The sequence below is a fragment of the Triturus cristatus genome, chromosome 4_2 (genome assembly GCF_964204655.1).
Source record: "Triturus cristatus chromosome 4_2, aTriCri1.1, whole genome shotgun sequence".
Classification (NCBI taxonomy): Eukaryota; Metazoa; Chordata; class Amphibia; order Caudata; family Salamandridae; genus Triturus; species Triturus cristatus.
The window spans coordinates 949,455,272-949,478,896 of record NC_140586.1 but is presented as its reverse complement, the minus strand read 5'-3'; the positions used below and the strand labels follow the sequence as shown (position 1 = coordinate 949,478,896).

General features: G+C 49.2%; 1 protein-coding gene across 3 annotated transcripts in view; it reads right to left on the bottom strand.

The window, feature by feature from the left end:
• Positions 1-23,625, bottom strand: part of LOC146839065 (uncharacterized) — a 502,432-nt gene that overhangs the window by 314,608 nt on the left and 164,199 nt on the right. Inside the window, exon 1 of one of the 3 annotated variants that reach the window (XM_085603069.1) lies at positions 5,638-10,193. The exons of the other annotated variants lie outside the window; for them this stretch is intronic. Within the exon in view, the coding sequence (XP_085459195.1) occupies positions 6,766-9,888 (3,123 nt within the window). The 5' untranslated portion in view covers positions 9,889-10,193 and the 3' untranslated portion in view covers positions 5,638-6,765. Of the gene's footprint in view, positions 1-5,637; positions 10,194-23,625 lie in introns of those variants that run through there. 3 annotated transcript variants of the gene reach the window in all.

Here is a 23,625-nt window from a genome sequence, read left to right as displayed (position 1 = left end):
CTTGCCGTGGCCAGCGCGGGGCTATTAGGATCAGGTGGCAAGGCTGTCTCCTCATCTTCCAAAGAACCCGAGGTATGAGGGGTATTGGAGGAAACGCGTACGCAAATAGATTGCACCAGTTTATCAAAAGGGCATTCCCTTGTGATTGCTTGTGGGGATGCCAGCTTGCGTAATTTCGGCATTTCCGGTTCTCCGGCGTGGCAAAGAGATCGAGTTGCGGACGGCCCCATAGTTGGAATATCCTCTCTAGAGTGGGTTGGTGTAACTCCCACTCGTGGGTCGACGAGGAGGACCTGCTCAGGGAATCCGCTAGGACATTGGATACTCCTGGCAGGTGGACTGCCGTAAGCAAGATCTGATGACTGAGAGACCAGTCCCAAATTCTTTGAGCTAGCCTGGAGAGACTTGGGGATCTTGTTCCGCCCTGTTTGTTGACATAGTGCATACAGGTTGTGTTGTCCGTCTGTATTAGCACTGACTCTCCTTGGAGCAAAGGCAGAAACGATTTTAGAGCCAGAAAAATCGCCATGAGCTCCAACCTGTTGATGTGCCAAGATCTTTGATGTGTGGACCATCTTCCCTTCACAGAGAGATCCTCCAAATGAGCGCCCCATCCTTCCAATGAGGCGTCTGTTGTGAGTGTTCTGTCCGGTGGCAGCGACAGAAAGGACATGCCTTCCGTCAAGTTGGCTGGAATTGCCCACCATGCGAGTGCTGACTTTATCTGATCTGTGACACATATCATGTCGTGGAAAGATCCCGTTACCTGACGCCACTGAGCATCCAGAGCTTCCTGGATAGGACGTGTCCTCAGCCGGCAATGAGGGATCAAGGCAATGGATGATGACGCCATCCCCAGAAATGATTTTAATAGTCTCACAGAAACTGACTCTCTTGATCTGATCAGAGCCACCAGTCGCAGCATCTTTTTGAGACGCTCCTGGGAGAGGAATGCCTTCGCTGACACAGTCTCCAGAGTTGCGCCCAGGAAATCTCTTTGTTGGTACGGATGAAGTTGGGATTTTTCCACATTTACGGACAGGCCTAAAGAGCGAAACACGTTCTGGCACAGAAGAGTGTGTTGTCGCAGGTGAGTGCTTGACTGAGATTTCAGGAGAAAATCGTCCAGGTATGGAAATATTTGCACTCCCTGGAGGCGCAAATACGCTATTACTGGAGCCAGTACCTTCGTGAACACTCGAGGGGCTGAGCGCAGGCCAAATGGTAACACCTTGAATTGGTAATCGTGTTGACCCACTCGAAAACGCAGGAACTTTCGATGCCGCTGTAAAATAGGGATATGAAAATAGGCATCCTGGAGATCTATAGTCGCCAGAAAATCTTCCTGCAAGAGTAAGCGCAAGATGTCTACCAGCGTCATCATACGGAAGGATTGGCTCTTTATATATTTGTTTAGTGCTCTTAGATCGAGGATGGGCCTCCACTCTCCGTTTTTCTTTGTGATCAAAAAGAACCGGGAATAAAAACCTTTTCCCTTCTGAGACACTGGTACCAGTTCTATAGCTCCTTTTTGCCTTAAAAGTCGGACTTGATGCAACAGTTCTTTCAGGTGAGCTGGTGGCGGTCCGGAGGGTGGAGTGGGAGGAGGGAATTTGGTGAATTCTAAGGCGTGTCCCTTCTTCACAATGTCCAAAACCCAACGGTCCTTTGAGATGGAGGACCATTGGGAAAAGAACAGAGAGATTCGACCTCCAACCTTGTCTGTCCGGTAAGAGTCACTGTCTCTTTGATGCGGATCCTCTGTATGAGGATTTTCCTCTATATGACTTGGAGGTTTGCTGCCGTGATGTTTGCTGTTGCTGTCCATAAGAGTAACGGTTGGACCCTTGATTGTAAGGTTTGTATTGTTTATTGTCTCTTCGAAAACTTGAGGAGGTGCCGCGTCCGCGTGCACCACGAAAATTACTCCGCTGAAATTGAAGGTTTCCTAGTGATCTAGCTGTTTCAGTGTCTTTCTTTATGGACTGTAGAGCTTCATCGACGTGGCTCCCAAATAAAGACTCGCCGTCATATGCCATGTTTAAGATCATAGACTGAACCTCCTGACGAAAGGATGTAGATTTTAACCATCCTTGCCTACGCAGAACAGCCGCTCCGGCAAGCTGACGGAAACCCATGCAGGCGATGTCCACTGCACAATCGATTATTTCCGCCGATGCCGCTTCTCCCTCTTGGAGCAACTTCATTGCCTCCACTTTAGATGGCTCTGGTAACTCCTGAACCACATCCGAGATATCAGCCCAAACTTGTCTGTCATATCGTCCCAGGATGGCCAAGGCATTAGCTGCTCTAACCACCGTAGAGGCCATAGAAGAGAATTTACGCCCTATGGCATCCATCCGACGTCCGTCACGATCCGGAGGCGAGGTGATAGAAGATGCCGGATTTTTCGCCTTACGTTGCGCTGCCTGCGTAACGACCGACTCAGGTTTAGCCTGACCCGTGAGGCATGCTGGGGTTCCTATCGGTGCCTTATATTTCTTTTCCAATCGAGGCACCTGAGCTGGCAAGGTATTCGGTGTCTGCATTAATTTCTTGCCTTCTTCCCAAATAAACTCAACTATGGGAATAGCATGAGTCTGTTTGTAGGGTTGATTCTTGAAATCATAAAGGAAGCAATCTTCCTCCCTGCGCTCCGTTGTTAACTTAAAACGGTGTGATGCCCTTTCCATCAGTTGGTGAAAATTGGCTATGTCCACTGGAGGTGAATCCCCTGTTACTATCTGTGAGGGGGATGGTGTTTGTGCCTGGTAATTGTCCCACTCCGCCATATCATCATCATTGTCATCTACATCCCCATCATCATCTGGGATTTCACCCTCTTCTGGGTCCTGAGGGCCTTCCTCTACAGGCTCATAATGAGGCAACACCCTTTCCGGAACCTGTCGTGGAGGTACAGGCGGCATCTGTGGAGCAGGATTTACAATAGGTACCGGTGGAATAATTGCTGGAATCACCGGGGTTGACGGAACCTCTGAACGTTGAGGGGATAGAGGGAACCGTTGGTTGTAGTCGTCCAACATGCGTTGGAGATTAGTAATGAGCGACAGAGGAAGAGTCGCCGTTTTATGCTTCGGAGGGGCCTGGTGTATATATACCGGATCCTCATCCTCACTACTGACATCCTGGCACTTAATAACCAAGTCGGATGGACTTTGTGCCGTTCCGAAAGACTCCGGTAACCCCTCGGATTCCTGATCCGAATCTGTAGCGAATAATGGTGAGGGAGGCTGTGCAACTCCCAAAGGAATATTATGTTCCTGGCTCTCCAAGCCCACAGTAGGAGGTAATGGTGTCCAAGAAACTCCTTCCCTTCTTGTTTTCTGGGTAGTCGCCACACCGCGTATTTGTACCCTTACGAATGTCTGTGGGGATGTACTCGTCGACGGAGCCGTCGTCGAAGGAATGATGGTCGACGGAATTATCGTCGACGACGTCTGTGGCAACAAGATTGCCGTCGTCGGATTCGCCGTCGACGGAGCCGCCGTCGACGGAGCCACCGTCGACGGAGCCACCGTCGACGGAGCCTCTGCCGACGGAGCCGTCGTCGAGGTCTTCGTAGACAAGGCTTTCGTCGACGGAACCACCGTCGACAGTGTCGTCGTCGGGGTCTTCTTTTTCTTCGCCGACGGAATGGGCGTCGACGAGCTCGACGACGTCTTCGTCGACGACACAGTCTTCGTCGACGGAACCTTTACCTTCTTCGTCGACGTCGAAGTAATGGGCACCACAGAAGTCACCGCCCTTGAAGAAGTGATGGTAATCGTCGACGAGGATAACGTCGACATAACGCTCGTCGACGACGAAGCAGCTGACGTCGTCGTCGGGGTCACCGTCGACGAGGTAGAAACAGCAGATCTCGTCGTCGGGAGCATCGTCGACGAGGCTGACAAAGTTTTCCCCGTGGAATGGGAAGTAGACGCCTCAGCAGCCTGAGAACAGTGTCCCATAGGCGACAAAGCAGTAGGTGAAACCACAAAGGTGGCAGTTGTCAGAGGCAAAGCCAGCTTCTTTTTCTTCAGGAAAGGAGATGGTAACTCCTGCACACTACTGCGCTTAGAGGCTGGTTGAGAACGACCAGAAAAGAGACTTTCCACATCAGAGGGAGAGTTATCCTTGTCCTTCAGTCTCTGTAGCCATAATAGCAGGCGGCCTTCTCTGTCCTTTAGAGTTTTTGTAGAAAAAGTTCTACAAAACTTACATTTTGCCACCTCATGGTCAGGATATAAACAGTAAATACACTTACTGTGTGGGTCCTCAGAGAACAAACGCAGTTTTCCACATGAAGAACATGGTCTAAACAAAGATTTCTTACTAGAAGACATCCTCACTGACAAAAACTGAGCAGAGCTCAGGGAGACTCCCTGTCACACGACGTGCGGTAGAAAATCTGAGGTGAGAAGCTCTGAGGAGAAGGTTCTAGAGAGGGGCTGACGCCTGATTGGCTGGAGTTCGGACTTACATAATGACAGAGATAGACTACAAAGGTCTTTTGTCTCTCTCCATTGTATTCCTATGGAGTTTTTTCTCTTATAGGTACACTATGTGTGTTTTACACCTATATGCACTAATTATATGATTACTTATGTATATATTTTACTATATATATATATATATGTATATATTGCTATTTTATTTACCGTGGGACTCCCACTCCGACGACGGGGAATATTCAAGCATGTGAATCTATGAAAGACACCCTAATACTGGAGAATCAGTCTTCTGGAAGGCTGTAACAGTTCTATGCATTTCAGAACAAGTGTAAAGATAAAGTGGGCCCTTGTAGATTAAAAACCGCCCAAATACTCATAGGCGGTGTCTGCAATAGTGACTGAGGTATTTTCGTATGGCTGTGAATTCCCTAATAGGTTCCCCAAGCATGTATTCAGATGTCACTAAGGTTTATCAAGACAAGCAGGCAGCGTAATGGTGTTTAACACTAGGGGGAGACACGCCAAGACCGTGGAGGCAGTCGTGTGTCTGCCTTGAAGCTTGTGTATCAATGCTTATTATGGCTCGTGCCTCATAACAGGCGTGTATCGCGGCAGGACAGGGTGAACAAAGCCAGAACCATAGGAAACATGTGGTGTTATGGGGGAAAAAAAAGACTCTTAGAGCTAGTTGGCCTACCACACAAGTACAGCGTGCTTAGATTTCAGAAGCAACTGCCCCATGAAAATATGCAGCGGTAAGGCACACAATAACACTGCCTAGTTTAAACATAGATGCAGCATTCTTCAAGTTGAAAACTGAGGACGTGTTTGATGTGCACTGCAATAACAAAGCTGCGATGCAATGGAGGACATGGGCTTAAAATAGTTGACCTCCGCATGGGTGCAGCGTGCTTTGTTTTCAAGTCACACCTGCCACATGTGCACTGAGAACTTTCCTACAACATGTAAGAGTGTGCTTTGAAACTTCCATATCTTTAACACGAATGCAGCATTCTTTACGTTTTCATAACAAGAAAAAAAAAAAAAGACGCTCTCAATGCACAAAAGATTCAAGTTAAACAAAAAGGTAGGTTCAGGGACCCATTCCTCTATACAAGGAACATGCTGCCTCGGTGCAGACAAAAATTACAGATATAACAAACGTAGGGTCAGAGACCCATACCTGTATACGGGGAGCCAGCAATCCGTTGTACCACAGCAGATGGAGGACGGTGTCCAGAGTAATTGCTGTTGCTTGAATAGAGAATGCAGGGCTAGCTAAAGCCGAATTTGGTGTGTGGCTACTCACTCAGGTTGTATAACCGCATCACTCTGATGCAGTCTGTTACAGGTATCTGGTGGTGCAAATCTTCTTCTGAGCTTATGAGAGAACAATAAAAAAAGATATATATGAAAATATAAAAAAGAACAGGCAGTGTCCCTCGCACATATTCTAAGGCACCTGGTTATCAGGAGCCATAGTTCTATATGGTTAGCCATACGTATTCTCTTGTATGTTAGGTGACCGGTGGCACTTCACCACACACCCTGAAAAATCGCTCACGTGGAAAAGGTCAAGTCTAATGGGGCCTCCTCCGTCAGAGAAGGGACAACTCCCTTGTTCCTATTGCAACCAATGGATATTTGGGACTATCGTACATGGACAAGGGAAAATGATGTTCAGGTCCCGTCCTATCCCAATCACTGCTTTTTTTCTCATGGTATGTCTGTGCCAATTGGGATTTCAGTTATCTGTGTATCAACGATATTTTAGTCATCTGGCGAGGTGAAGATCAATCTATCACTACCTTCGGGAAATCGATTTGCAAGAACTAAGGGTGTGGCATGCCAATGACTGCTTCCACAACAACTTCAAGAAAATATTGTACTACCTTATAGTCCCTATTAACGGCCACAATCGGAATTTTCATAGAGTAAACAATAGGTTTAATATGGAATTCAGACTTTCACGAAGACATCCTTCACAAAGGACATCTCAGAAATCAGTCTGGGTGGAGAGAGGTACAAAAGGGCCCAGGCTCGGGCTAAGAAAGAATGGGAGGAAGAAAGATGGCAGGAACTCAAATTGGCTTGCTCTCTTAAGAACTCCACCAGGTTTTGGGCACTTGTAAAGTGGAGGGGATTGAGGTCTCTGCTTCACCTCTGCAAAATAACATTTCTCCCCAGACCTGGGTTGATCATTTCTCCAATCTTTATTCAGTAACTCAAGTCAAGTCAAGTCAAGTCACAAAACTTATATAGCGCACTACATACCCATAGGGTTTCAAGGCGCTTAGGAAGGGGAGGAGGATTACCTTTCAAATATCCAGGTTTTAAGTTGCTTTCTGAATGCTAGGTGGTTCTGGGTGAGGCGAAGGTATGCGGGGAGAGAGTTCCATGTTTTAGCAGCCAGGTAAGAAAAGGATCTGCCTCCCATGGTGGTCTTGTTGATGCGAGGGATAGTGGCGAGGGCTTGGCTGGAAGAGCGTAGTTGGCGGGAGGGGGTGTAAAAGGACAGACGTGAGTTGAGGCATTCTGGTCCGATGTCGTAGAGTGATTTGTGTGCGTGGGTAAGCAGTCTGAAAGTGATCCTCTTATTGACGGGTAGCCAGTGGAGGTCTTTGAGGTGACCAGAGATGTGTTCGTTGCGTGGGATGTCTAATATGATTCTGGCTGAGGCGTTTTGGATTCGTTGGAGTTTCTTCTGGAGTTTTGCGGTAGTACCTGCGTAGAGGGTGTTTCCGTAGTCCAGTCGGCTCGTGACCAGAGCGTGGGTGACAGTTTTCCTTGTTTCGGTGGGGATCCAGCGAAATGTTTTTCTGAGCATGCGAAGAATGTTGAAGCAGGAAGAGGATACGGCGCTGACTTGTCTGTTCATTGAGAGTGAGGAATCCAGGATGACGCCTAGGTTCCGTGCGTGGTCCGTCGGGATGGGTGCTTTTCCGAGGGCTTCCGGCCACCAGGAGTCGTCCCATGAAGAGGGGGACGTACCTAGAATGAGTACTTCAGTTTTGTCTGAGTTCAGTTTCAGACGGCTGTGTTTCATCCATTCGGCAACTTCTTTCATTCCTTCGTGTAGGTTAGTTTTGGCGGTGCTGGGGTCATTGGTGAGAGAAAGGATAAGTTGGGTGTCATCCGCGTAAGAGATGATGTTGAGGTTGTGATGGCGTGCGATGGCCGCGAGGGGGCTCATGTATACGTTGAAGAGGGTGGGACTGAGTGAGGATCCTTGTGGTACGCCGCAGATGACTTCATAGGCCTCGGACTTGAATGGTGGAAGACGGACTCTCTGGGTTCTTCCGGTGAGGAACGAGGTGATCCAATCAAGTGCTTTTCCTTGGATCCCGACGTTTCTGAGGCGCTGTAAAAGGGTGCTGTGGCAGACTGTGTCGAATGCTGCAGAGAGGTCAAGGAGGATGAGGGCGACTGTGTCTCCATTGTCCAGTAGAGTTCGAATGTCGTCTGTTGCTGCGATGAGGGCGGTCTCAGTGCTGTGTTTTGCTCGGAAGCCAGATTGTGAGGGGTCGAGGGATTTGTTGGCTTCGAGGAAGGCGGCGAGCTGGTTGTTGACAGCTTTCTCGATGACTTTGGCCGGAAATGGAAGAAGCGAGATGGGGCGGTAATTTTTGAGTTCGGTGGGGTCTGCTGTGGGTTTTTTCAGAAGGGCAGTGAGTTCAGCGTGTTTCCAGTCTTCTGGGAAGGTAGCGGAGTTGAAGGAGCAGTTGATGACGTCTCGGAGGTGCGGTGCTATGACGGAGTCTGCTTTGTTGAAGACGTGGTGAGGGCATGGGTCTGTGGGGGATCCTGAGTGGATGGAATTCATCAGGCGGATGGTGTCCTCAGTGGAGATTGGGTTCCAGGCGTTAAGGGTGTTCACGGGGGGAAGGTGTACAGCAGATGGTGGGGTGGGTTGGTTTCCGGGTTGGTTGTCAAAGCTGTTGTGGATGTCTGCAATCTTGTTGTGGAAAAATGAGGCTAGGGAGTCGCAGAGGGTTTGAGAGGGGGTGATGTCGTTGGAGTTGGCCGAGGGATTGGAGAATTCCTTGACGATGTTGAAAAGTTCCTTGCTGTTGTGGGCGTTGTTGTCAAGTCGATCCTTGAATGCTGTTTTCTTGGCTTTTCGGATTAGTTGGTGGTGAGTACGGGTGGCGTTTTTGAAGGCGTCCTTGGTGCTGGTGGTAGGGTCTTTTTTCCAGGCCTTTTCGAGGGAGCGGCATAGTTTCTTGGATTTCTTAAGCTCATCGTTGAACCATGAGGCCTTCTTGTTGCCGGGTTTGTTTTGACGTTTTTTCAGTGGAGCTAAGGTATCAGCGGTGTTGGATAGCCATAGGGTGAGGTTGGCGGCGGCTTCGTTAACGTTAGAAGAGAGGGCTGGGGTGTTTTGAAGGAGTAATGCGGAGATTTGGTCCGTGGTGATTTTGTTCCAGTTTCTTTGCAGAGTTGGTTGGAGGTGGTTGGTGGGTTTGGGCTTGTTGTAGGTGAAGTGGACGCAGCTGTGGTCAGTCCAGATGAGATCCGTAGTGTGGCTGAAGGAGACATGATTGCTGGAGGTGAAGATGGGGTCGAGTGTGTGACCTGCGATGTGGGTGGGGGAAGTGACCAGTTGTTTAAGTCCGAGGTTGGCGAGGTTGTCCACGAGGGTGGCGGTGTTGTGGTCGTTGATCTTTTCGAGGTGAAAGTTTAGGTCTCCCAGAAGGATGTATTCTTTGGAGGGGAGCGCGTGTGGGGTGATGAAGTCCGTGATGTCTTCACTGAATTTTGCGCGGGGTCCTGGTGGTCTGTAGAGGAGTGTGCCTCTGAGTGTGGTCTTGGGGTCGGTGTGGATCTGGAAGTGAAGGTGTTCGGAGTTGGCGAGGTTGGCGTCGGAGCTGGTTGAGATGCGGATGGATTTCTTATGGACGATGGCGATTCCTCCTCCTGTGTGGCTGGTACGGTCTTTGCGAGTGATCTTATAGTCTTCAGGGATGGCAATGGTGATGTCTGGTGCGGAGGAAGCGTTCATCCATGTTTCCGTAAGGAAGGCGATGTCCGGAGAAGTGGTGTCTAGTAGATTCCATAGGTCGATGGCGTGCCTGTGGACCGATCGGGTGTTGAGCAAGATGCATTGTAGGTGGTTGGGGTCGGGTATCTGTGGTGTGGTCGTAGTGGAGATGTTGTTGGTGCCGCTGAATTTGCAGGAGAAGCAGGAGAAAGGACCGTGAGTTTGTCCAGGGGCGGCTTGGACGCAGTTGGGGGCGCGACCGGGGTTAAGGGCTAGGAGGGAGGCGGCATCGTAGGTAATGCGGGGGGGCTGGGCAGCGCGAGGGGCAGGGGGTCTGGCGCTGGGCGCGGTCCAGGCGCGGACGGGCGTAGACGGGCTTACCTTTGGCGCACCTTCGGCGCGGGTTGGGCGCGGGCGCTGCGCGTGAACGCTGCGCGCGGGAACAACTGTCATATATGGATAGTGGAGGGGGAGGGGCGAGGGCGGCTCAGCTGGGAGGCGTGGCGGGCTCAAGGGAACAACAACAACAGTAACAGAGCCAAAATGGAGGGGAGGGCAGAGCAGGGCGCCGATAGCACACGATGTCAATTACACAATGCAGGAAAGTAATGGAGCGACCAAGCAAGCATCCGGTGAAGCAGTGACCAGGCGGTGGGAAATGATAATGATTCCTGGCGCTGTTTAAATAAATAATTAAATGCTCACACGCTCTAAAATCTTTTCGCTATGCGAATATAAAGTACCGCAACTCTGAAACGCTGAAACGCTATGGCGCTATTACAATCAATGAATCACTCAGCTTTGTAGCACAATACCGCCTTTCAGCAGCAAGCAGGCAGGGGAGCGACCACTCGAGGCAGGAGCAAGGAGTGGATCACGGAGCACAAAGGTCAGAGGGCGCTCTATATTGTTAGTGGGAGGGCGGCTCAGCTGGGAGGCGTGGCGGGCTCAAGGGAACAACAACAACAGTAACAGAGCCAAAATGGAGGGGAGGGCAGAGCAGGGCGCCGATAGCACACGATGTCAATTACACAATGCAGGAAAGTAATGGAGCGACCAAGCAAGCATCCGGTGAAGCAGTGACCAGGCGGTGGGAAATGATAATGATTCCTGGCGCTGTTTAAATAAATAATTAAATGCTCACACGCTCTAAAATCTTTTCGCTATGCGAATATAAAGTACCGCAACTCTGAAACGCTGAAACGCTATGGCGCTATTACAATCAATGAATCACTCAGCTTTGTAGCACAATACCGCCTTTCAGCAGCAAGCAGGCAGGGGAGCGACCACTCGAGGCAGGAGCAAGGAGTGGATCACGGAGCACAAAGGTCAGAGGGCGCTCTATATTGTTAGTGGGAGGGCGGCTCAGCTGGGAGGCGTGGCGGGCTCAAGGGAACAACAACAACAGTAACAGAGCCAAAATGGAGGGGAGGGCAGAGCAGGGCGCCGATAGCACACGATGTCAATTACACAATGCAGGAAAGTAATGGAGCGACCAAGCAAGCATCCGGTGAAGCAGTGACCAGGCGGTGGGAAATGATAATGATTCCTGGCGCTGTTTAAATAAATAATTAAATGCTCACACGCTCTAAAAGTAACTCCTTTTAATGAGTTGGACACTGTGTTGGGGACTGTGTAAACAGACAACTCTATAGCTGTACCTGGCCCGTTCCTTGACCTGGCGGACATCCTCGCCTCTGGATGCAATAACCAGAGGTAGAGCTTCAGGATTAGACAGCATTCTAGATTATATCCTTCTGCTAGAAAGAGATAAATTGTCTTGGTATAACCTTTTCTTAACTAATGCCAATTACAGGCTGATCAACTGTGCAAAGAAAATATCTGCCCAATTGGTCTTGAGCAAGATTGAAGAATGGACTGCTGCTAAGGCCATCATATCCCCTTTTCAGACAGGCTTTAGGAAGAAGAAATCCACGATTCCTCAGGTTTTCCGCTTCCTTTTACTCTATTGGAAGATCGTTGTGGTCGGCAGGGCAGCTTGTATGTTGCCTTCATCGACCTTAAATCTGCTTTTGGCCTGGTTCCACGAAGCACGCTATGGCAGGTTTTTGGTGATATGGGCCATCCCAGGAGGCTCTTGAGCCTATTGATCCGTCTACATGAGGGTAATTATGCCCAGGTTCGCTGGAGAACCCAGGGCCAGGTGACTGAACGATTAACTATCAATTAAGGTGTTCACCAGGGCTGTGCACTGGCACCCACCCAGTTTTCTTTCTATATTAATGTTGTTCATTATCTGCCCTCTTTCTCAATTGATGCACCATCCCTGGTAGGCACAAAACGAACAAGTTACTTACCTTCGGTAGCGATGCATTTGTAAGACATATATTAGTTATAGATTCCTTACCTTAGAATTACCCCCAGGCATCAGACTGGATCCGAAGAAATTTTTACTTAGCAGTACCCCTGCGTGTCGGTAGGTGGCATCGGTCGACTCCGCGTCCGTCATCGGCTTCGTGGTCGCCGGGATGATGCAGCGGTGTCTACTTAGACTCCGCTCCTGCGCGCTAACGTCAGTTCTGATACGATGTTCCATGCCAGAAGTGCAGAGCCATGCAAGACACTGACCCCTGGTGCACAAAACTAGGGCCCTGTAAGGGAGTCCCTATCCATATAAGTCAGTGTGCAGAATGGGGAGGATGGGTGGGGCAGTAAGGAATCTACAACTAATATATGTCTCTTACAAATACATCGTTACCAAAGGTAAGTAACTTGTTCATCTGAAAGAGACTATTAGTTATAGATTCCTTTCCTTAGAATAGATACCCCAGCAATACCAACCCTGGAGGAAGGTCTGCGAACTAAGTTCACACCAGGAAGTCCTGGAGAACAGAACGTCCGGAAAAGCCATCTCTCCGGACTTGGCTGTCCAGGCAGTAATGCTTAGTTAACGTATGCAGGGATGCCCACGTGGCTGTGTGACAGATGTCAACCAGCAGAACTCCACGTCCCAAAGCAGTAGTGGCTGCCATCGCCCTGGTAGAGTGGGTGCACAGTCCTACTGGAGGTTCCTTTTTAGCCAAAGAATAACAGATCTTAATGCATAGGACGACTCATCGAGAGACGGTACCTTTGTGCACTGCCCGACCTTTCTTGGTACCCACATAATCCGCAAAGAGTTGATCGTCCACCCGGAAGTCTTTAGTGCGGTCAAGGTAGAAAGGCAGAGCACATTTTGGGACCAGACAGTGGAATCTCCCCTCCTCTTTGGAAGGGTGCAGAGCCGGGAAGAAGGTGGGCAATGTGATGGTCTGACCTATGAGGAAAGAGGTAATCACTTTGGGCAGAAAAGAGGGTTTAGTACAGAGGACTACTTTTTCCGGATGCGCAGCAAGAAAGGGACGTCTGGAAGATAAGCCTGAAGCTCACTCACCCTGCGAGCAGAGGTGATGGCAAGCAAAAAAGCAGTCTTCAAAGGAGGCGAAGAGGACAATTATGTAGGGCCTCAAAAGGAGCACACATAAGATAAGTGAGGACAAGATTCAAGTCCCACTGGGGCATTACGAAAGGAGAAGGAGGAAAGAGATGAGTAATGCACTTCAGAAATCTGTTAACAATAGGATCGATGGCCATGATCAAGAGCTCGGGGTACCAGACTCTTCGTAGCAACAATAATGACTTGGGACCGGTCGCGTTTGATCTTCTTCAACAATTTTCGCAGAAGTGGTACAGGTGGAAAGGCGTACAGGAGGCCGCAACTCCACACGTGCCAAAAAGCGTTGCCGAGCGAGAGCCGCCTTGGAAACTCCAACACGCAGAACTGCGGACATTGCGCGTTCTCTTCGGTGGCGAATAGATCTAACCAAGGATCTCCCCACTGCTGAAAGAGACCTTGCTCCACCTTCGAGTGAAGACACCATTCGTGATCCATCATGCACCGGTGGCGGAGTTTGTCTGCCCTGGCATTCAGGTAACCTGGTAGGTGTTGAACCACCAGAGGTATGCGCTGATGTTTCAGCCATGTCCAAAGGAGAAGAGCCTCTAGACATAGGGTCCACGACCCGACCCAGTACCACATGGCGGTGGTGTTGTCCGTGAACACCTGCACCACTATTCCTTTGACAGAAGGATGGAATACCTTCAGTGCAAAACAAATCACCCGGAGCTCCAGAAGGTTGATGTGGTGCCTGGAATCCGCCGGAGACCAGAGGCCTCTGATTTCCGCCGTTCCCATATGGCCGTCCCATCCCAGGAGTGGGCATCCGTCACTACTGTGAACTCAGGTTGGGGAAGGCAGAGGGATCTGCCGTTGACCCAATCGTGGTTCGTGAACCACCACTGCAACTGACTTGCAGTCCCCTCTGAAATCTGAAGGTCATCAGAAAGATTCCCCTGGTGCTGCGCCCACTGGAACTTCAGGTCCCACTGCAGAGCCCGTATATGCCATCTGGCATGATCCATCAGCAGGATGCAGGAGGCCATGAGGCCCAGCAGACTAAGGGTCATTCCACCAAAAACTGGGATGGAGGCTGAAACATTGGTATCATTGCCCGAATATCCTGGACTTGCTGCTAGGGAGGATAGATTCAAAACTGCTTTGTGTCCATAACCGTTCCGATGAAAAGGAGCTTATGGGAGGGAATCAGGTGCGACTTCAGCATGTTAACTGTGAACCCGAGCGAATGCAGGAAGTCTGTCGTAGTCTGGAGGTGGGAGATGACAGCCTGGGCGAGCTCGCCTTCAACAGCCAGTCGTCGAGAAAGGGAAAGACTGGAACCCCTGATCTGCGCAGATGAGCTGCGACCACCCCCATCACTTTCGTGAACACCCGGGGGGCGCTGGTAAGACTAAAGGGGAGCGTGGTAAACTGAAAATGCGTGTTGCCTACCGTGAACCGTAGGTAATGCCGGTGGGCAGACAAGACGGGGATGTGGAAGTAAGCGTTCTGCAAGTCCAATGCTACCATCAATTCTCCAGGGTCGTGGGCAGACAAGACCTGAGCCAAGGGTAACATCTTGAACTTCTCCTTCCGGAGGAAGCAGTTGATGTCCCTGAGGTCTAAGATAGGACGTAGGCCTTTGTCCTTCTTTGGTACCAAGAAGTAGTGGGAGTAGAAACCACAACCTACTTCTGGCACAGGGACGCATTCAATAGCTCCCTTGGCAAAGAGATCTGTAACTTCCTGGCAGAGAAGGGCAAAATGATCCTCCAACATGGGACGGAGTGTTGGTGGCATGGAGGGAGGGTAGTCTCGAAGGGGAGGGAGTAGCCCTTTCGGACTATCTGCAAAACCCACCTGTCTGACGTGATGTTGAGCCAATGGGGGAGATGATGGCAGATCATGCCACCCACTGGCAACTGGTGGCCCTGAAAGGTCGGACTAGGAAGGTTTGGAGGCTGCCGCAGGGGGGGCTTTGGTGGACTGGCACGCCCGCTGGCCCCCAGGCCCATGACGCCGGGTCCCACGTCCCCGACCATGCAGAGGCTGGGTTGCTTTAACAACCCTGTGGCTCTGGGTAGAACGCGGTGGGGCACCCATTCTGTAGCCACGAAAGGCAGACGGCATGGGGTTTGAAGTTGTCGTGCGGCCCAAAGATCTGGCCGAAGCCCTAGAGTTCTTGCAACACTCGAGTGCCTTCTCGCCAAACAGGCGACGGCCATTAAAGGGCATGTCCAAATGGTTAGATTGAACATCCCCAGAGAAGCAAGACGTTCTCAGCCAGGCGTAGCGCCTCAGGGCTACCGAAGTGGAAACCGTTCTACCCAGCGAGTCGGCGGTATCCAGCCTACACCGGATGGTGAACTTTGCTGCGTCTCGACCCTCAGCAACGGCACGGGTGAGCACAGCCCGGACCTCATCCATGCACTGCGGCAGCACCGGAGCAACCGCATCCCACACCGTGTGTGTGTTTAACGGCCCAAGAGATATGCGGTGTTCACCGACCGCAGTCCTAAACTGGCGGAAGAAAACATCTTCTTCCCAAGTTGGTCCAGCTTCTTGAATTCCCTATCTGGCAGAGCAGTAGGGAATGTGCCCTTAGAGGATGAGGCTTTGCTTTGACCAGCAAGCTCTCAGGGGTAGGGTGTTGGGAGAGGAATAATGGGTCGGCCAGGGCCAGGTGGTGGCGTCGGGTAATCATCCTGTCCACAAAAGCTGCTGGGCTTGGACCAAGTGCCCAGAAGGATGTCAGTGAGGGCCTCATTAAAAGGCAGCAGGGGATCCAAAGAGGCTGCTGCCGGCTGAAGCACCTCAGTCAGAAGGCCAGTCCTGACAGCCACCATAGGAAGCTCGCGGCCCAAGTGTAAGAAAATAGCTCTGTATATACTGGACCAAAGTAAGGTACAGTGTGCACAGAGTCCACAGTCCCCAGAGGTTTGGCAAACCAAAAATGTTTGAAGCAAATTTGTACAAACCGAGTTTAAATATAGGTGCATAGAAGTCCATTGCAGTCAGGAAAAAAAACCAGAATAAGATCAGGTGACAAGGGGTAGATGAATTTCAAATACAAAGTCTGCCTTATGGTAACCCAACATGATTAGGAAAAAGTCGGACTAAAAGTGCGGAAGGAAAGTCCGAATTCATACCAAAATCACCCTCAGCAAAAAAGGGAAATATATACTGAAACCTATGCACTATGCAGCACTGGTAGTGCCAAAGAATTGGAAACAATTGAACAGTTTGCAAAATATCCACAAAGGAGGGTGAAAACATATCTGAGAGAAAAAGAATGAAACCTCGTCAATTCACGTTCTTAGAAAAGGTTTTTAAAAACACCAAAAAAAGGAATACAGTGTAAACAGGAATACAGGAATACAGTGGACGCATAAGAACTCAAGATGTTAAAAGGATGAAACATGAATGTATGGGCTCAAAATTACAACAGATCCCTCCCCCCAAAACAACAAAAACTTAAATATTTGGAATTGCTTTTGGCCGAATTTGATAAAATGTAAAGCAGGTGTCTCCAACCAGTCGATCGCGAGCTACCAGTAGTTCCCAGACACCACTGGATTATCTCACAGCTTTGAGTTAATTTTTAAATAAGAACAAGATCATGTTTTCCTTTTAAAGTTAAGGGAAGGCTGTGTTTATTATATATTATTATCATCAGTCTGCAGCTAGCAGAGTCTGATAATGTAAATGTTAATTTTTGAACCAAGCGCACGATTACCAAAAAAGCATCTGAAACCTGACAGTACGGGATATAAAATACCTAAACATGTGCCTAGCAGTTAGATGTGAACATTAAACTATGGGCTGAAAAGAAAAGTCTTAAGTTCCTTCCTGAACTTCAATAGTTTAGGCTGACCTCAAATGATTGGCTAGAGTTCCACCATTTGGAGGTGGAGTAGGAGAAACGTCTTCCTCCCCAATGGACACTTTCTATTCTGGGTACACATACCTGCCTAGTATTGCTGGACCATAGAGTACGAGAAGGGGCATATCATTTGAACATCTTGTAGGAAGCGAGGGCCAACCTGATGCAGTGCCTTATGGGCACAGCATAAGGCTTTGAATTTAATTATTTCCCTAATAGGCAGCCGATGGAGCTCTTAAATGGCTTGGACTGTTTGCAACTTATTAAGAAGGCAACTGGGAGCCCATATAAAGATCAATAAAATAATCCATTTTAGATACGACAAGAGTCAGGATAACACTTTTCCTAAACTCTATGGGAAGGAAGGGCAAGATTTTCTTTGAATGTTTTAACATAAGGAAACAGGAAGAGGTTACCTGTTAGGAGTGGTCAATAAAAGTGAGTTTTGAGTCAAAGACGACTTCCCAAATTTCTAGCCTTCTGGACTGGGAGTGGAAGGGGCTCGAGACTGTGTGGCCACCAAAAGGTGTTCCAGAAGGAGGAATCCTGACCAAATAGCACTAACACTGTTTTTTCTGCATTCAATTTTAAGAAATTCTTCTGCATCCAATTAGCGATGCTAGTCATACTCATTCTAAAATCTTTTGCCACTTTTTCAGGTTCTGCAGTAACCAATACCACTATTTGGGTATCATTAGCATAAAAGAATGCAGAGAATCCACAGGATCGAACTAGTTCAATTAATGGAGTGATGTATGCATTAGGCAAAGTCAGACTTATTGAAGATCCCCGAGACCCCACAAGGAAGTGAAAATGGGGCAGAGGTAAAATCTTCCAAAGACACTCTCTGTTTGACAAAAAGAACCTGGTCAGTTTGAGAGCAGTACCGTTGATGCTTATACTTACTTAAAGGCTTACCAAAGAGAAATGGTTAACCATATCAAATGTGGCCAAAAGATCCAATAGCATCAAGGCCGCATTAACCTCCTCTATCCACAATGGATCTGATCTCTTCAGTTACTGCGGATAAGGTCGACTCTGTACAGTAGCAGGGTCTAAACCCATGTTGGCCAGGATCCAGACAGTCCGTATTTTCAAAGAAGGTGGTGATCTCATGATTCATGGCCTTTTCTAAAATTTTTGTAGGAAGAGGAAGGACCAATTTGGATCTGTAGTTCTTTACACCTGAGGGATCGAGGGAAAGAGTCTTTAGAAGTGACAAAATAGATGCCTTTTTCCAAGCATCTGGAAAAAAGCCGGACTTGAGCACCATTGTCAAAAAGTGAGATGAGCAGAAATGGTAGCTGAAACCGGATGGAGGGCAAGAATCTGCAAGGCTCCACATTTCACAGTGTTGATAAGATTAGAGACTTTCTCTTCAGAAAGTGGGGTGAATGTACTCATTACCAGGAAATGGTAAGTTCGTTTATTCACTGTTCGTTCCTCCACTGTATCTGTCCCTAAAGATTATCTAGTGTTATCTTAAAATCTAGGAATATTTTATTTACTTTGGAAAAAAGAATTCGGCTAGTTCATCACGGCTTTTTGGCTGGGAGTTGCTACACTTTTATTATTAAGGATGAAAGTGATTTAACTGTGTTCAACAATAGGCTGTAACTCTTCCTCCTGTAACTGTTATTGGTGCCTACATTTTCTTTTACATTTCTTGAGTTCATAGGAGTACCATGGGGCGGAAGGTGCAGACAGATGGTTAGTCTTCAATCTAAAAGGCCCTACTTGACAAACTGTCTGGTAGCAATGCGCAAGGATTAGCCTCAAGTAGCTCAAGGCTTTCACTGATCAGAAGTAGCTCTCACTACAGAAAAGGTTGAAGACCCGTGTTGTAAACACTTAATATCCCCAAAATCAAAATTTGAAAAATGCAAAAAAAAAAAACCCTGAAATGTGCTACAAAATGAATATGCTACTTACCAGTATGCATCTGTTCTTGGCATGTAGGGCTGCTGACATTCATATCTGTGCATAGATCGCCGCCTAGTGTTGGGTCCGGATGTTTGCACGTTGTTGTCCTGGAAGAGTCTTCGAAGTATCCTGAGATAGGTGACTCCTCCCCTGGACCACAGTGCGCATGGGCATCCTCTCCATCCTCAGATTGTTTTTCGCCATTGTGGCAGTGATGGAGTAGATACAGAAAGTGATGACCATGCTATACAGTAATTCTGAGAGCTGCAGCTGCTACAGGCGCCGGGGAGGAGGGTGGGCGATATGAATGTCAGCAGCCCTACATGCCAAGAACAGATGCATACTGGTAAGTAGCATATTCAGTTCGAGGCATGTGGGCTGCTGAATTCATATCTGTGCATAGAATACATAGCAGTACCTCCTATTAGCGGCGGCCACCAGTGCCAGCTGCAGCGGTCTGAAAAAGAGTTTTGAGAACAGCCTGTCCTACAGCTGCCTGCTGTTTTGAGTGTACATCTACACAATAGTGTTTGGTAAATGTATGTGTAGTGGACCATGTGGCTGCTCTACATATATCCTGTAAAGGAATGTTTCCCAGGAAAGCCATGGACGCCCCTAACTTACGTGTTGAGTGGGCTCATGGGGGAATCGTTAATGTGCGTTTAGCCTTTTGATAGCAAATTTGAATACATTTAACGATCCATCTGGCTATACCTGCTTTGGAGATGGCGTTGCCTTTGTGTTGTGGAGAAAAGGCAACGAAAAGTTGCTTTGTCTTCCTAAAGTCTTTAGTTCTGTCTATATAGTACATGAGGGCTCTTTTGACATCTAGTGTATGGAGCATTCTTTCAGCGACATTTTGTGGATTCTGAAAGAAAACAGGCAGTTCAATAGTTTGATCCATGTGGAACTGCGATATTACTTTAGGCATGAATTTGGGGTTGGTACGTAGTACGACCCTGTTTGCGTGAACCTGTATGAATGGCTCTTGAATGGTTAGTGCCTGGAGTTCACTAACTCTTCTTAACGAAGTGATTGCCACTAGGAAAGCTACTTTCCAGGTGAGGAATTGAATCTCACATGAGTGGAGAGGTTCGAAGGGTGGACCCATCAGTCGGGTGAGGACCAAGTTGAGGTTCCACACCGGTGCTGGTGGGTGTCTTGGGGGAATTACTCGTTTAAGTCCCTCCAAGAAAGCTTCGATGGCAGGCACTCTGAATAAAGAGGTGCTGCCTGTTCTGGAGATAGGCTGCTATTGCGGTCAAATGGATACGTATTGAGGTGTATGCCAGATTGCATCGGTATAGGTGTAAGAGGTAACAGATTATGTTTTGAATGGATGCGTCTAGCGGGTTAATGTCATTGTTGTTGCAATAAATGACAAACCTCTTCCATTTAGCTGCATAGCAAGCTCTGGTAGTGGGTCTCCTGGCCTCCTTAATGATCTCCATACAGTCAGGTGGCAGGTTTAGGTAGCCAAACTCTAAGACTTCAGGAGCCAGATTGCCAGGTTCAGCTGTTGCGGATCTGAGTGCTGAACTTCGCCATGGTTCTGCGTTAAGAGTGCAGGTTTGATCCGCAGCCTTTGATGCAGCACCACGGAAAGTTCTAGGAAGGTGGTGTACCATGGCTGGCGCGCCCATGTGGGAGCAACTAGGATGAGTCACATCCACAGTCGCATTGCCCTGCGACTGTGGATGTGGGAACCTGGCGGCAAAGCTTTGGCATTTTGCGTTTTCGTTTGTGGCGAATAGGTCTATCTCTGGATGACCCCACTGTTGGAAGTACGGTTGGAGTACTGACGGGTGTAGCTCCCACTCGTGCATCTGGTGGCTGTGTCTGCTGAGCAGATACGCCATCTGATTGTCCTTGCCGGGGAGGTGTTCCGCCATGAGGAATATGTTCCTCTGAATGGCCCACTTCCACATGCTCTGAGCCAGATGAGACAACTGTGGAGAGTGTGTTCCTCCCTGCTTCTGTATGTAGTACATGGCAGTCATGTTGTCCATCCGGATCAACACGACTTTGTTGCACAAGTGTACTTTGAATGCCTTCATTGCCAGGAAGATTGCCATCAGTTCCAGAAGGTTGATGTGCATCTTCTTTTGTTGTATTGTCCATAGTCCCTGCACTGTGTAATTGAGTACATGAGCTCCCCATCCCTGGAGAGACGCGTCCGCCGTCAGTATTATTTGTGAAACAGGCTCTTGGAACGGTCGGCCCTTGCAAAGGTTTTGTGGATTCCACCAATGGAGAGAGTTGTATGCCCGACCGCTCACCAACACTAGGTCTTTTAATTGCCTGTGAGCCTGATTCCATTGACGTGCCAAGCACTCCTGAAGCGGGCGCATATGTAGTCTCGCGTGTGGGACTATGAAAATGCAGGAGGCCATCATGCCTATCAACTGCATGAACACTCGCGCAGGAAGGGAGTGTTGAGGTTTGAACTTTGAGATCAGCATTTGCATGCTGTTGATCCTCACTAAATTTGGCTGAGCTGTGGCTGCCAGAGTGTCTATGGTCGCACCCAGGTACTGTTGTACGTGTGCGGGTTGGAGATGTGATTTTGGGTAATTTAGTGAGAATCCCAGACTGTGAAGAAGGTGAATGGTGAGGGACATGTGGCTGGCACATTGCTGGGCTGACTTTGCCTGAACAAGCCAGTCGTCCAGGTAAGAGTAGACGTGAATGTGTTGTCTCCGTAGATGTGCAGCCACTGTAGCTAGGCACTTGGTGAAAACTCTGGGTGCTGTTGTCACACCGAAGGGGAGGACTTTGAATTGGTAGTGCTGCCCCTGAATAGTGAACCTGAGATATTTCCTGTGTGACGGGTGTATGGGTATGTGGAAGTACGCATCTTTGAGGTCTAGTGTGGCTAGGAAGTCTCCCTGGCTGAGCAGCGGGAGAACCTGTTGTAGGGTGAGCATATGGAAATGCTCTGAGAGAATGTAGTGGTTGAGGGGTCTCAGGTCTAGTATAGGTCTGAGCGACCCGTCCTTTTTTGGGATTAGGAAGTACAGAGAGTACACCCCTGTCCCCTGCTGGTTGAAGGGCACGACCTCTATGGCACCTTTTTGCAGCATACTTAGCACTTCCTGCTGCAATAAAGCTAAGTGCTCCGCGGACATAGGACGGTGCTTTGGCGGTATTGTGGGTGGAGTGGAGGTTAATTCGAGACAATAACCGTGCTGGATAATATCCCTGACCCACCTGTCCGTGGTGATGGTATTCCACGTGGACAGGAACCGCTGGAGTCTCCCCCCCCGACAGGTGTTATGTGGTCGGGGGGAAGGGAGAGGGCGTCACTGTTTGTTCTTGGGTGAGGACCTGGTGTTTCCGTAACCGCGTCCTCTGCCCTTGGTGCTGGAGCCACGATATCCACCTCTGTTGTTTTTATCGTAGGTACTCTGTGTGCCCCCTTTATTGTATGTCTGCTGTGACCCCTGTCCTCTAGTTGCTCCCCTATTCCCGGGGCGACGAAAGGAGCCACTACGAAATGTCTGCGTTTGCAGAGCCCCCATTGACTTCGCAGTGTCAGTGTCCTTTTTTATCTTTTCTAAGGTGGTGTCAACTTCTGGTCCGAATAAGTAGTCGGGGTTGACAGGCTGATTTAGGATGTTGTTTTGAATCTCAGGTTTGAATCCGGAGATTCTTAACAAAGCGTGTCGGCGTAACATGACGCTGGTGTTTATAGCCCTCGCAGCTGTGTCTGCAGCATCTAGTGCGCACTTAATGGATGCGTTTGTAAGAAGTTGTCCCTCTCTGATGAGGAGCTCCGCTGCCTCTTTGTACTCGTCTGGCAGATGTTGGAGTAGTGACTCTAGCGTGTCGTAGTGTGAACGATCGTAGCGAGCCAGGAGTGCCTGTGTATTGGCAATGCGCCAGATGTTTGCTGCTTGAGCTGCAATCCTCTTGCCTGAGGTCTCCAGCACCTTGGACTCTTTGTCTGGGGGAGGAGCATCACCAGTTGTTTGCGAGTGCGCTCGTTTGCGAGCGTTAGCAACCACCATGGAGTCCAGAGGTAACTGACCTCTAATGTACATAGGGTCCCCGGGCGCAGGTTTGTATTTTTTTTCAATCCTGGGGTTCAGCACCCGTGCCCTGGTTGTTTCTTTGAAAATCTCCTTTGCTGGCTTGAGAACACCTTTTAACATGGGCAGAGTCTTGACAGTCCTCTCAGAGGAGGCGAAAGTGTCCACCAAGAAGTCGTCCTCAACTGTGTCAGAGTGGAGTTGCACTCCATGATTGGCTGCAGCACGTTCTATGAGGGGATTGAAGGCAGCAGTGTCCTCTGTGGGAGATGTTTTTGCACCATAAAGCTGCGTGTCCTGGGTATCTGTTGTGGCACCCGGGTCTGCAGGGTCATCCCAAGCTTGATCTGGGTCCTGCTGCCCCTCAGGATCCATATCCCTAGGGTAGGTGGTATCATCACCCATGTAATCCTCCATTGCGTCCGTGTCGGAGGGCGTCGGGGAAAAGGACTGGGGATCCAGATAGGAGGTATGCAGGCGTTCGTATAGAACCGGTTCTGATTCTGCTGGCAGTTTCTGCTTTAGAGGGATTCTGTAAGAGTCCAAGGCCTGCTCTGGTGTGACCTTCCGTTTTCGGAGCATGAGTCTGCCGGTGTCGGCGTCGATGAATTGGGACAGTGAAGGCTCAGTAGGAGAGTGTCCAGTAGATGGGGACCTTGTCTGGCGGACACGTGTTCGGATCTCGAACATCTTTGGCGTCGTGGACGGCGGCAAACCAAAAGTGATGTTGGTTGGTGCCGAAGGTGCCTTTGGAGCCTTTTTCGGGTCCGGGCCCGACGTGGACTGGAGGGCTGCCTGTTCTCTGATGCCTTGCAATGACGCCGCAACTTGTCGCACCGAGAACGCCGAAGGTTCTTTGGTGCCGAGTGGTTCTGCAGAGGTAGGCGTGGACTGCCTCGGAGCCACAGGGTCATCGACTCGAGGAGAGGTAGTAGCAGTCGACGGAGTCGATGACT